This window comes from Eucyclogobius newberryi, unplaced genomic scaffold (assembly GCF_026437365.1).
Source record: "Eucyclogobius newberryi isolate DKJ021-1_F unplaced genomic scaffold, fEucNew1.0.hap1 SCAF_20, whole genome shotgun sequence".
Lineage (NCBI taxonomy): Eukaryota > Metazoa > Chordata > Actinopteri > Gobiiformes > Gobiidae > Eucyclogobius > Eucyclogobius newberryi.
In genome coordinates this window covers 474,681-490,677 of record NW_027315835.1, presented here as the reverse complement: position 1 = coordinate 490,677, position 15,997 = coordinate 474,681, and the positions used below count along the sequence as shown (strand labels likewise).

The 15,997-nt window shown below is 41.3% G+C and overlaps 1 protein-coding gene across 1 annotated transcript in view; it reads right to left on the bottom strand.

Annotated features, from left to right (window-relative positions):
- LOC140369083 (serine protease HTRA1B-like) overlaps window positions 1–15,997 on the bottom strand; it is a 150,614-nt gene that overhangs the window by 85,179 nt on the left and 49,438 nt on the right. Inside the window, exons 5-6 of the mRNA XM_072456317.1 lie at window positions 3,395–3,589; window positions 2,935–2,967 (exon numbers count right to left, since the gene is read on the bottom strand). Of these exons, the coding sequence (XP_072312418.1) occupies window positions 2,935–2,967; window positions 3,395–3,589 (228 nt within the window). The remainder of the gene's footprint in view (window positions 1–2,934; window positions 2,968–3,394; window positions 3,590–15,997) is intronic.

The window sequence follows — 15,997 nt, the reverse complement described above, 5'->3', positions numbered from 1 at the left end:
CTACAGACTACTACAGCCTACTGCAGACTACTACATCTACTACAGCCTACTACAGCCTACTACAGACTACTACAGACTACTACAGACTACTACATCTACTACAGCCTACTACAGACTACTACAGACTACTACAGCCTACTGCAGACTACTACATCTACTACAGCCTACTACAGCCTACTACAGACTACTACAGACTACTACAGACTACTACAGACTATTACATCTACTACAGACTACTACTGCCTACTACAGCCTACTACAGACTACTACAGCCTACTACATCTACTACAGACTACTACAGCCTACTACATCTACTACAGACTACTACAGCCTACTACATCTACTACAGACTACTAGACTACTACAGACTACTATAGCCTACTAAAGACTACTACAGACTATTACATCTACTACAGACTACTACAGCCTACTACATCTACTACAGACTACTAGACTACTACAGACTACTATAGCCTACTAAAGACTACTACAGACTATTACATCTACTACAGACTACTACAGCCTACTACATCTACTACAGACTACTACAGCCTACTACATCTACTACAGACTACTAGACTACTACAGACTACTATAGCCTACTAAAGACTACTACAGACTATTACATCTACTACAGACTACTACATCTACTACAGCCTACTACATCTACTACAGACTACTACATCTACTACAGACTACTACAGCCTACTACATCTACTACAGCCTACTACATCTACTACAGACTACTACAGCCTACTACAGACTACTACAGACTATTACATCTACTACAGACTACTACAGACTACTACAGACTACTACAGCCTACTACATCTACTACAGACTACTACAGCCTACTACATCTACTACAGACTACTACATCTACTACAGACTACTACAGCCTACTACATCTACTACAGCCTACTACATCTACTACAGACTACTACAGACTACTACAGACTACTACAGCCTACTACAGACTACTACAGACTATTACATCTACTACAGACTACTACAGCCTACTACAGACTACTACATCTACTACAGCCTACTACAGACTACTACAGACTATTACATCTACTACAGACTACTACATCTACTACAGACTACTACAGCCTACTACAGACTACTACATCTACTTCAGACTACTACAGCCTACTACAGACTACTACAGACTACTACAGACTACTACATCTACTACAGCCTACTACAGCCTACTACAGACTACTACAGACTACTACATCTACTACAGACTACTACAGCCTACTACAGACTACTACAGACTACTACAGACTACTACATCTACTACAGACTACTACAGACTACTACAGACTACTACATCTACTACAGCCTACTACAGCCTACTACAGACTACTACAGCCTACTACAGACTACTACAGACTACTACATCTACTACAGACTACTACAGCCTACTACAGACTACTAAAGACTACTACAGCCTACTACATACTACTGCGGCCTACTACAGACTACAGACTACTACAGCCTACTACAGACTACAGACTACTACAGACTACTGCGGCCTACTACAGACTACTACAGACTACCAAAGACTACTACAGCCTACTACAGCCTACCAAAGACTACTACAGACTACTACAGCCTACTTAAGACCACTACAGCCTACTACAGACTACTACATTCTACTACAGACTACTGCAGCCTACTACAGACTACTACAGACTACTACAGACTACCAGAGCCTAATACAGATTACTGCAGCCTACCAAAGACTACTACAGCCTACTACAGCCTACCAAAGACTACTACAGACTACTACAGCCTACTAAAGACCACTACAGCCTACTACAGACTACTACATTCTACCTCAGACTACTACAGCCTACTACAGACTACTACAGACTACTACAAACTACTACAGCCTACTACAGCCTACTGCAGACTACTACAGCCTACTATAGACTACTACAAAATACTACAGCCTACTACAGCCTACTACAGCCTACTAAAGACTAGTACAGCCTAATACAAACTACTACAGACTACTACAGACTACAGCCTACTACAGACTACTACAAACTACTACAGCCTACTACAGACTACTGCAGCCTACTGCAGCCAACTACAGCCTACTACAGCCTACAGACTACTACAAACTACTACAGCCTACTGCAGACTACTGCAGCCTACTACAGCCTACTACAGCCTACTAAAGACTACTACAGCCTACTAAAGACTACTGCAGCCTACTGCAGCCAACTACAGACTACTACAGCCTACTACAGACTATAGACTACTACAGACTACTGCAGCCTACTACAGACTACTGCAGCCTACTACAGACTACTACAAACTACTACAGCCTACTAGAGACTACTGCAGCCTATTGCAGCCTACTACAGCCTACTAAAGACTACTACAAACTACTACAGCTTACTACAGACTACTGCAGCCTACTACAGACTACTACAGCCTACTAAAGACTACTACAGCCTACTACGGACGACTACAGACTACTGCAGCCTACTAAAGACTACTACAGCCTATTGCAGTCTACTGATGCCTACTACAGCCTACTACAGCCTACTGCAGTCTACTGATGCCTACTACAGCCTACTACAGCCTACTACAGCCTACTGATGCCTACTACAGCCTACTACAGCCTACTACAGACTACGGCACCCTTCTGCAGTATACTACAGACTACTACAGCCTACTGCAGTCTACTGATGCCTACTACAGACTACTACAAACTACTATAGCCTACTACAGCCTACTGCAGCCTACTACAGCCTACTGCAGCCTACTACAGACTACTACAGCCTACTACAGACTACTAAAGCCTACTGCAGTATACTACAGACTACTGCAGACTACTACGAAGAAGTAAAAGTATTTGTTTCTACAAAACACTTTAAACAATTCTGTAACATGAGAAAAAATGCAGAGACTTACCAGGTTCACTAACGGTCCACCTGAGTTACCGTACTGAAGGAACAGAGACATGTTACTGAGCAGAACTAAAGCAGGTCTAAACAAGGACTAAACAAGGACTAAACCAGGTCTAAAAAAGGTCTAAACCAGGACTAAACCAGGTCCAAACCAGTTCTAAACCAGGTCTAAACCAGGACTAAACCAGGTCTAAACCTGGTCTAAACCAGTTCTAAACCAGGTCTAAACCAGGACTAAACCAGGTCTAAACCAGTTCTAAACCAGGTCTAAACCAGGACTAAACCAGGTCTAAACAAGGACTAAACCAGGTCTAAACCAGGTCTAAACCAGGACTAAACCTGGTCTAAACCTGGTCTAAACCAGGTCTAAACCAGGTCTAAACAAGGACTAAACCAGGTCTAAACCTGGTCTAAACCAGGTCTAAACCAGGTCTAAACCAGGTCTGAACAAGGTCAGTCCGTACGTTGATGATGGCGTCCGTCTGGATATAGTCCATGTCAGAGTTCCTCAGGCCCAGCTCTCGGCCGCCTCGCTGTGTCGTGCTGACGATTCCTGTGGTGACCGTGTTCTGCAGTGAGAAGGGACTCCCGATGGCCACCACGAACTCTCCAGGACGAAGGTCTGAGGACCGGCCCAGCAGCAGGACCGGCAGTTTCATCTGAGGGAGGGTCAGACCAGGGTCAGACCAGGACATGGACCGGGGTGAGACCAGGACATGGACCGGGGTGAGACCAGGACATGGACCGGGGTCAGACCAGGACATGGACCGGGTCAGACCAGGACATGGACCGGGTCAGACCAGGACATGGACCGGGTCAGACCAGGACATGGACCGGGGTCAGACCAGGACATGGACCGGGTCAGACCAGGACATGGACCGGGGTCAGACCAGGGTCAGACCAGGACATGGACCGGGGTCAGACCAGGACTGAGCCGGGATTAAAACACAAACTCTCCAGAACAAAAGTTCAATAATTCAACAGTATAAGTTGAGATAAAGACCAGGACTGGACCAGGACTGGACCAGGAATGGACCAGGAATGGACCAGGTTTGGACCAGGACTGGACCAGGATTAAACCAGGACTGAATGAGGACTAATGTCTTCGGTTTAATCGTGTGAGGTTTAGATCCTGGTTCAGATCCTGGTTTAGATCCTGTTCCTCACTTTCCTTTGACCCCGAGAGACTCTTGAATAATTCTATTTCACTTGTTTACTAGACTTTTATTAGTCATATCATTAAAACAGAACATTTAATCCAGATGCCCCGCCTCTGCTCCAGGGACTGACATCACCTCATTCAGGCCAAGTATCTGACGTCAAATGAACATAACTCATGTTAGAGTAACACCAGAGTATCATCAGAGTATCACCAGAGTATCACCAGAGTAACACCAGAGTATCACCAGAGTATCACCAGAGTATCACCAGAGTAACACCAGAGTATCACCAGAGTATCACCAGAGTAACACCAGAGTATCACCAGAGTATCACCAGAGTATCACCAGAGTAACACCAGAGTATCACCAGAGTATCACCAGAGTAACACCAGAGTATCACCAGAGTATCACCAGAGTAACACCAGAGTATCACCAGAGTAACACCAGAGTAACACCAGAGTATCACCAGAGTAACACCAGAGTATCACCAGAGTATCACCAGAGTAACACCAGAGTATCACCAGAGTAACACCAGAGTATCACCAGAGTATCACCAGAGTAACACCAGAGTATCACCAGAGTATCACCAGAGTAACACCAGAGTATCACCAGAGTATCACCAGAGTATCACCAGAGTATCACCAGAGTAACACCAGAGTATCACCAGAGTAACACCAGAGTATCACCAGAGTATCACCAGAGTATCACCAGAGTATCACCAGAGTAACACCAGAGTATCACCAGAGTATCACCAGAGTATCACCAGAGTAACACCAGAGTATCACCAGAGTAACAACAGAGTATCACCAGAGTATCACCAGAGTATCACCAGAGTATCACCAGAGTAACACCAGAGTAACACCAGAGTATCACCAGAGTAACACCAGAGTATCACCAGAGTATCACCAGAGTAACACCAGAGTAACACCAGAGTATCACCAGAGTAACACCAGAGTATCACCAGAGTATCACCAGAGTAACACCAGAGTATCACCAGAGTAACACCAGAGTATCACCAGAGTATCACCAGAGTAACACCAGAGTAACAACAGAGTATCACCAGAGTATCACCAGAGTATCACCAGAGTAACACCAGAGTAACACCAGAGTATCACCAGAGTATCACCAGAGTATCACCAGAGTAACACCAGAGTATCACCAGAGTAACACCAGAGTAACACCAGAGTAACACCAGAGTATCACCAGAGTATCACCAGAGTAACACCAGAGTAACACCAGAGTAACGTCAGAGTATCACCAGAGTATCACCAGAGTATCACCAGAGTAACACCAGAGTATCACCAGAGTAACACCAGAGTATCACCAGAGTATCACCAGAGTAACACCAGAGTATCACCAGAGTATCACCATAGTATCACCAGAGTATCACCAGAGTATCACCAGAGTAACACCAGAGTAACACCAGAGTATCACCAGAGTAACACCAGAGTATCACCAGAGTAACACCAGAGTATCACCAGAGTATCACCAGAGTATCACCAGAGTAACACCAGAGTATCACCAGAGTAACACCAGAGTATCACCAGAGTATCACCAGAGTATCACCAGAGTATCACCAGAGTATCACCAGAGTAACACCAGAGTAACACCAGAGTATCACCAGAGTATCACCAGAGTAACACCAGAGTATCACCAGAGTATCACCAGAGTAACACCAGAGTATCACCAGAGTATCACCAGAGTATCACCAGAGTAACACCAGAGTATCACCAGAGTATCACCAGAGTAACACCAGAGTATCACCAGAGTATCACCAGAGTATCACCAGAGTAACACCAGAGTATCACCAGAGTTGAAAATAACAATCACAAATACACAAATGAATAAACACGTAAAATGTGGACTGCTAAACATTAGAGCAATTTCCTCCAAATCGCTCTTAGTTAATGAATTAATTAGTGACTATAACATAGATCTTCTAGCTCTAACTGAAACGTGGCTTCAACAAGACGACTACGTCAGACTAAATGAGTCCACCCCACCCAGCCATGTTAACCCCACCCACCCATGTTAACCCCACCCACCATGTTAACCCCACCCACCCATGTTAACCCCACCCACCCATGTTAACCCCACCCAGCCATGTTAACTTTCAGACTGCCAGGAGCACAGGCCGAGGTGGTGGTGTGGCAGTGATCTCACACTCAAGCGACTCATGAGCCCTAAAACTAACAATGCATTTCACTCATTTAAAGCCTTATGCTGTCAATCACATGTCCAAATATGAAAAACCAAAAAGGAGTTTTGTTCATAGTTATCTACCGACCTCCTGGTCCCTACTCAGAGTTTTTAACAGAGTTTTCTGACTTTATATCAAACTTAGTGTTAGCCTGGGATAAAATAGTTATAGTTGGAGACTTTAATATCCACGTGAACATGAGTGATGACGCTCTCAGTAATGCCTTCAGCGCCTTGTTAGACAGCATTGGTTTCACTCAGAATTTAAATAAACCGACTCACACTCACAAGAACACTCTGGATCTTGTCCTAACGTATGGAACAGAGATTAGTGACCTCATTGTCCTCCCTCAAAACCCTATATTGTCAGATCATTTCCTAATTACCTTTCAGTTTATTCTTAAAGATCATCCAGTCCCACAAAATAAAGTTATAATGAAAAGGACAATATCTGAAAAATCTATCTCAAAATTCAAAGAAATAATAGAGCCAATATTCAGTGACATGTCATGTGATCATGTCATGTGATCATGTCATGTGATCATGTCATGTGATCATGTCATGTGATCAGGTCATGTGATCATGTCATGTGATCATGTCATGTGATCATGTCATGTGATCCTGCTGAGAACAGCTTTAGTCCCAGTTTAAGTGATCAATGTGTCGACTTGACCATGAATTCTCTGAAGTCTGCTCTTGACGTTGTCGCGCCGTTAAAACAGAAGGTCATTAGGCCAAAGCGCGCCTCCCCATGGTACAACCAAGAACTGCGTTCACATAAACAAAGAGTTAGAAAGTTAGAGGGATTATTTCGTCGCTCTCACACCGAAGAATCCCTAAAAGCAGGAAAAGTTGCCTGCTGTCCTATAAGCAGGCTCTGCGTAAGGCCCAAACCAGATATTATTCAAATCTAATAGAAGTCAACAAAAGTAACACTAAATTCCTTTTCAGCACTGTAGCTAGGCTAACAAACTGTCACAGTGCAGTAGAGCCCTCAATCCCAGCTACACTTAGCTCTGATGATTTCCTCCTATTTTTTAATAATAAAATAAAAACAATCAGAGATAAATTAGATGAAATTACCCCCGCTATTAGCCCTGAACTAGCCCAAGCTGTAAATCTAACGTCCCATATAAATCCACCTGTAAACCTAGAAAGGTTCACAGCTGTTGATCAAGCAGAGATAACTTCAGCCATTATGTCCTCTAAAAGCTCAACTTGTGTCCTAGACCCCATTCCAAGCAGACTCCTCAAAGACATTCTCCCCCTAATTATAGACCCTATTCTTAATATAATAAATACTTCACTCGAAAGTGGCTATGTTCCACAGTCCTTCAAACATGCAGTCATTAAACCTCTTCTGAAAAAGCCTAATCTAGATCCCGACCTATTGGTAAACTACAGACCTATTTCAAATCTTCCCTTCGTCTCTAAAATCCTTGAAAAAGTTGTAGTAAAACAGCTTTGTCGCCACCTGCAGGACAATAACTTATTTGAAGTTTTCCAGTCAGGGTTCAGAGCCCACCACAGCACTGAAACTGCACTAGTTAAAGTCACAAATGATTTGTTATTAGCCGCTGACGATGGACTGGTCTCAGTCCTGGTTCTGTTGGACCTCAGCGCAGCGTTTGACACCATTGACCACAACATTCTACTGCAGAGGTTAGAATGTGATGTAGGTGTTGGAGGAACAGCCCTCAGCTGGTTTAAATCCTATCTATCTGATAGGTTCCAATTTGTTAATGTAAACCAGAGCTCCTCACCAAGCTCTAAAGTAATTCACGGTGTGCCACAGGGTTCGGTACTCGGTCCAATTCTGTTTACTCTTTATATGCTGCCATTAGGTCACATGATCAGGTCACATGACATTAACTTCCACTGCTCTGCAGACGACACTCAGCTGTATTTATCAATGAAACCTGATCAGAGCGATCAAGTAGACAGACTTAGTACTTGTGTGAAGGAGATAAAAACCTGGATGACACTAAACTACCTGCTTCTTAACCCTGAAAAAACCGAGGTCATTGTGCTTGGCCCTAAACATCTACGAGACGCTCTATCTGAGCAGATAGTCACACTGGACAATGTCAGTGTAGCCTCCAGTTCTACTGTAAGAAACCTTGGAGTCTTATTTGACCAGGAGCTCTCATTTAAAGCTCATATAAATCAAGCTTGTAAAACAGCCTATTTCCATTTGCGCAACAAGAGCCAAAATCAGAAGAATCCTGCCTAAAAGTGATGCCGAAAAACTTATCCATGCATTTGTAACGACTAGATTAGACTACTGTAACTCCCTGCTTGCAGCGTGTCCTAAAAGCTCCATAAAAAGCTTTCAACTGGTTCAAAATGCAGCAGCAAGATTACTAACAGGAACAAAAAGAAGAGAGCACATTACGCCAGTGCTGAAGTCTCTTCACTGGCTCCCCGTCGAGTCCAGAATCAAATTCAAAATTCTACTCTTGACCTACAAAGCCATAAATGACATGGCCCCATCCTACCTCAAAGATGCTATAGAACCATATCATCCAAACAGAGCTCTTCGCTCTCAGAATGCCGGCCTTCTGGTGGTGCCAAGAGTCTCTAAAAGTACTGTAGGAGGTAGAGCGTTTAGCTACCAAGCCCCTGTGTTATGGAATCAGCTCCCGACCCATGTTAAATCTGCTGACACAGTCTCTTCATTTAAGTCCAGGCTTAAAACGTTCCTCTTTGAAATCGCTTATGGTCAGAGTAGTTAGGAACAGAAAGATAAACCCACAGCTTCAGCTACGCTGCCCTAGGAGTAACTATGCTGGGGGAAGTATGACAGCTTGAGCACTGTCCTCTTCTTCTGACTACTTATGCTATCAAACAATATTTATTTTTTAATTCCACTTGCAAACTGTTCACCGCCTTCTTTTTCTTTCTCTCACTCCTGAGGACCTGTGGACCCAGATGTCCCTCTCCTGGTGAAGTGGTCCCTGCCCCATGTGGACGGTCCCTCATCTGCCTGAAGAGTGGGTCCAGCTCGCCTCAGTCGGTCCCTCATCTACCTGAAGAGTGGGTCCAGCTCGCCTCCCACGGTCCCTCATCTGCCTGAGGAGTGGGTCCAGTTCGCCTCCGACGGTCCCTCTTCTGCCTGAAGAGTGGGTCCAGTTCGCCTCAGTCGGTCCCTCATCTGCCTGAAGAGTGGGTCCAGCTCCAGTCTCCTCGTGTCCGTCTGTCCGTCTGTGAGAGTCGGATCTCTCCTTCACTGGAACTCCTCCAGGTTTCTACGCTTTTTTCCCAAAGAGGTTTTTTTTGTAGTTTTTCCTGGCCGAGAAGGAGAGTCTAAGGACAGAGGACCCTGGGACATCGTCCCTCGCCACCACAGACATTGTTGATTCATTTCTCCCTGTGGCCCTCAGAGGCAACTGTTGTTGTGATTTTGGGCCTTACAAAAATAAATTGATTTGATTTGATTTGATGATTTGATTTGATTTGATTTGATTGATTTGATTTAGAGTAACACCAGAGTAACAACAGAGTATCACCAGAGTAACACCAGAGTAACACCAGAGTAACACCAGAGTATCACCAGAGTATCACCAGAGTATCACCAGAGTATCACCAGAGTATCACCAGAGTAACACCAGAGTAACACCAGAGTATCACCAGAGTATCACCAGAGTAACACCAGAGTAACACCAGAGTATCACCAGAGTATCACCAGAGTAACACCAGAGTAACACCAGAGTAACACCAGAGTAACGTCAGAGTATCACCAGAGTATCACCAGAGTATCACCAGAGTAACACCAGAGTATCACCAGAGTAACACCAGAGTATCACCATAGTATCACCAGAGTATCACCAGAGTATCACCAGAGTATCACCAGAGTAACACCAGAGTAACACCAGAGTATCACCAGAGTATCACCAGAGTAACACCAGAGTAACACCAGAGTATCACCAGAGTATCACCAGAGTATCACCAGAGTATCACCAGAGTAACACCAGAGTAACACCAGAGTATCACCAGAGTAACACCAGAGTATCACCAGAGTATCACCAGAGTATCACCAGAGTAACACCAGAGTATCACCAGAGTAACAACAGAGTATCACCAGAGTATCACCAGAGTATCACCAGAGTATCACCAGAGTATCACCAGAGTAACACCAGAGTATCACCAGAGTAACACCAGAGTAACACCAGAGTATCACCAGAGTAACACCAGAGTATCACCAGAGTATCACCAGAGTATCACCAGAGTATCACCAGAGTAACACCAGAGTAACACCAGAGTATCACCAGAGTAACACCAGAGTATCACCAGAGTAACAACAGAGTATCACCAGAGTATCACCAGAGTATCACCAGAGTAACAACAGAGTATCACCAGAGTATCACCAGAGTATCACCAGAGTAACACCAGAGTATCACCAGAGTAACACCAGAGTATCACCAGAGTATCACCAGAGTATCACCAGAGTAACACCAGAGTAACACCAGAGTATCACCAGAGTAACACCAGAGTATCACCAGAGTATCACCAGAGTAACACCAGAGTATCACCAGAGTATCACCAGAGTAACACCAGAGTATCACCAGAGTATCACCAGAGTAACACCAGAGTATCACCAGAGTAACACCAGAGTAACAACAGAGTATCACCAGAGTAACGTCATAAGGCGCTGGTACAGCTGGCAGCCCGGTGTAAACGCTCTCTCTTCTTTCTCACACTTATTGTGCTTTATCTCCTATATTTTGTAAATATAGTTAGTATATTTTTTCTATTTTACTGTACGATAGGGACACGCGCTGGAATAGTTTTTTTAATTCAACTGTTTTGGACTTTTTTCGGCTGGATTTGAGCGTTATTCGTTGCGTTCGTTGTGTTGTTGTGACGTGAGCTAGCTCCGCCCCCCGCGCCCTCCGGCCGCGCTAAAGTACGGCGTGTCGTCGGTACACGTTTATATACACGTTTATATACACGTTTATATACACGTTTATATGAAAGAGGAACTTCACGAACGATCGGGACACGCACTGGAATCGCTTTAAATTGACTTGTTTTGACTTTATTCGGCTGGATTGAGTGTTTTCGTCGTGTCGTGGCGATGTGTCTTGGCTCTGAGTCCCCCGGCCCCGCCCCCCGGCTCCGGCCCCGCCCCCCGGCTCCGGCCCCGCCCCCCGGCTCCGGCCCCGCCCCCCGGCCGCGTTTCCACAAAGGAGGAACTCATGAAACTGTCGTCTTACCCGGAGATCGTCACGTTATCCCGGCGCAATACTGACCTAACCTAATACTGCTGTGCAATTCTGTCATATGTGCAATTACTGTGAAATTCATGTGCAATTCATGTGCTGTCGTGATCACATGCAATGGTATTTATGTATTTATTTATGTATTTATTTGTCTATGGGAGTTTTTATTTATTTATAGGAGATCTTCTACTGAAAGTGTTTTTCAGACTTCCTATAAGTGATCTGTTCTTCTGCATCTACCTCTGTATCTACCTGCGTTGCACCAATGAAATTTCCCCATGTGGGACAATAAAGGAATATCTTATCTTATCTCTAACTCTGAGAGTATCACCAGAGTAAAAGCAAATAAAAATGGGAAATTAACTGCTGCAACTGACAAACTGGTTTAGTCCTGGTTTAGACCTGGTTTAGTCCTGGTTTAGTCCTGGTTTAGACCTGGTTTAGTCCTGGTTTAGTCCTGGTTTAGACCTGGTTTAGTCCTGGTTTAGACCTGGTTTAGACCTGGTTTAGTCCTGGTTTAGTCCTGGTTTAGTCCTGGTTTAGTCCTGGTTTAGACCTGGTTTAGACCTGGTTTAGTCCTGGTTCATGACTCAACAGTTTTACACTGAATCGTCAAAACCTCAAATTCCACGAGTCAGATCCAAGTCAAAGCTTCTGCATGAAACATGTGAGGGCAAAAACATGACTAAAGGTGATAAAAAACACTACTAAAGGTGATAAAACATGACTAAAGATGATAAAACATGACTAAAGGTGATAAAAACATGACTAAAGGTGATAAAAACATGACTAAAGGTGATAAAAACATGACTAAAGGTGACAAAAACATGACTAAAGGTGACAAAAACATGACTAAAGGTGATAAAACACGACTAAAGGTGACAAAACATGACTAAAGGTGACAAAAACATGACTAAAGGTGTTAAAACATGTCTAAAGATGATAAAACATGACTAAAGGTGATAAAAACATGACTAAAGGTGATAAAAACATGACTAAAGGTGACAAAAACATGACTAAAGGTGATAAAACATGACTAAAGGTGATAAAAACATGACTAAAGGTGACAAAAACATGACTAAAGGTGACAAAAACATGACTAAAGGTGATAAAACACGACTAAAGGTGACAAAACATGACTAAAGGTGACAAAAACATGACTAAAGGTGTTAAAACATGTCTAAAGATGATAAAACATGACTAAAGGTGATAAAAACATGACTAAAGATGATAAAACATGACTAAAGGTGATAAAAACATGACTAAAGATGATAAAACATGACTAAAGGTGATAAAAACATGACTAAAGGTGACAAAAACATGACTAAAGGTGACAAAAACATGACTAAAGGTGATAAAACATGACTAAAGGTGACAAAACATGACTAAAGGTGACAAAAACATGACTAAAGGTGTTAAAACATGACTAAAGATGATAAAACATGATTACAGGTGATAAAACATGACTAAAGGTGTTAAAACATGACTAAAGATGATAAAACATGATTACAGGTGATAAAACATGACTAAAGGTGACAAAACATGACTAAAGGTGACAAAAACATGACTATAGGTGACAAAAACATGACTAACGGTGACAAAACATGACTAAAGGTGACAAAACATGACTAAAGGTTACAAAAACATGACTAAAGGTGACAGAACATGACTATAGGTGACAAAAACATGACTAACGGTGACAAAACATGACTATAGGTGACAAAAACATGACTAACGGTGACAAAACATGACTAAAGGTGACAAAACATGACTAAAGGTTACAAAAACATGACTAAAGGTGATAAAAACACTACTAAAGGTGATAAAACATGACTAAAGATGATAAAACATGACTAAAGGTGATAAAAACATGACTAAAGGTGATAAAAACATGACTAAAGGTGACAAAAACATGACTAAAGGTGATAAAACATGACTAAAGGTGATAAAAACATGACTAAAGGTGACAAAAACATGACTAAAGGTGATAAAAACACTACTAAAGGTGATAAAACATGACTAAAGATGATAAAACATGACTAAAGGTGATAAAAACATGACTAAAGGTGATAAAAACATGACTAAAGGTGATAAAAACATGACTAAAGGTGACAAAAACATGACTAAAGGTGATAAAACACGACTAAAGGTGACAAAACATGACTAAAGGTGACAAAAACATGACTAAAGGTGTTAAAACATGTCTAAAGATGATAAAACATGACTAAAGGTGATAAAAACATGACTAAAGGTGATAAAAACATGACTAAAGGTGACAAAAACATGACTAAAGGTGATAAAACATGACTAAAGGTGATAAAAACATGACTAAAGGTGACAAAAACATGACTAAAGGTGACAAAAACATGACTAAAGGTGATAAAACACGACTAAAGGTGACAAAACATGACTAAAGGTGACAAAAACATGACTAAAGGTGTTAAAACATGTCTAAAGATGATAAAACATGACTAAAGGTGATAAAAACATGACTAAAGATGATAAAACATGACTAAAGGTGATAAAAACATGACTAAAGATGATAAAACATGACTAAAGGTGATAAAAACATGACTAAAGGTGACAAAAACATGACTAAAGGTGACAAAAACATGACTAAAGGTGATAAAACATGACTAAAGGTGACAAAACATGACTAAAGGTGACAAAAACATGACTAAAGGTGTTAAAACATGACTAAAGATGATAAAACATGATTACAGGTGATAAAACATGACTAAAGGTGTTAAAACATGACTAAAGATGATAAAACATGATTACAGGTGATAAAACATGACTAAAGGTGACAAAACATGACTAAAGGTGACAAAAACATGACTATAGGTGACAAAAACATGACTAACGGTGACAAAACATGACTAAAGGTGACAAAACATGACTAAAGGTTACAAAAACATGACTAAAGGTGACAGAACATGACTATAGGTGACAAAAACATGACTAACGGTGACAAAACATGACTATAGGTGACAAAAACATGACTAACGGTGACAAAACATGACTAAAGGTGACAAAACATGACTAAAGGTTACAAAAACATGACTAAAGGTGATAAAAACACTACTAAAGGTGATAAAACATGACTAAAGATGATAAAACATGACTAAAGGTGATAAAAACATGACTAAAGGTGATAAAAACATGACTAAAGGTGACAAAAACATGACTAAAGGTGATAAAACATGACTAAAGGTGATAAAAACATGACTAAAGGTGACAAAAACATGACTAAAGGTGATAAAAACACTACTAAAGGTGATAAAACATGACTAAAGATGATAAAACATGACTAAAGGTGATAAAAACATGACTAAAGGTGATAAAAACATGACTAAAGGTGACAAAAACATGACTAAAGGTGATAAAACATGACTAAAGGTGATAAAAACATGACTAAAGGTGACAAAAACATGACTAAAGGTGACAAAAACATGACTAAAGGTGATAAAACACGACTTAAGGTGACAAAACATGACTAAAGGTGACAAAAACATGACTAAAGGTGTTAAAACATGACTAAAGATGATAAAACATGACTGAAGGTGATAAAAACATGACTAAAGATGATAAAACATGACTAAAGGTGATAAAAACATGACTAAAGATGATAAAACATGACTAAAGGTGATAAAAACATGACTAAAGGTGATAAAAACATGACTAAAGGTGATAAAAACATGACTAAAGGTGACAAAAACATGACTAAAGGTGATAAAACATGACTAAAGGTGATAAAAACATGACTAAAGGTGACAAAAACATGACTAAAGGTGATAAAAACACTACTAAAGGTGATAAAACATGACTAAAGATGATAAAACATGACTAAAGGTGATAAAAACATGACTAAAGGTGATAAAACATGACTAAAGGTGACAAAAACATGACTAAAGGTGATAAAACATGACTAAAGGTGATAAAAACATGACTAAAGGTGACAAAAACATGACTAAAGGTGACAAAAACATGACTAAAGGTGATAAAACACGACTAAAGGTGACAAAACATGACTAAAGGTGACAAAAACATGACTAAAGGTGACAAAAACATGACTAAAGGTGATAAAAACATGACTAAAGGTGACAAAAACATGACTAAAGGTGATAAAACATGACTAAAGGTGATAAAAACATGACTAAAGGTGACAAAAACATGACTAAAGGTGACAAAAACATGACTAAAGGTGATAAAACACGACTAAAGGTGACAAAACATGACTAAAGGTGACAAAAACATGACTAAAGGTGTTAAAACATGTCTAAAGATGATAAAACATGACTAAAGGTGATAAAAACATGACTAAAGGTGACAAAAACATGACTATAGGTGACAAAAACATGACTAAAGGTGACAGAACATGACTATAGGTGACAAAAACATGACTAACGGTGACAAAACATGACTATAGGTGACAAAAACATGACTAAAGGTGATAAAACACGACTAAAGGTGACAAAACATGACT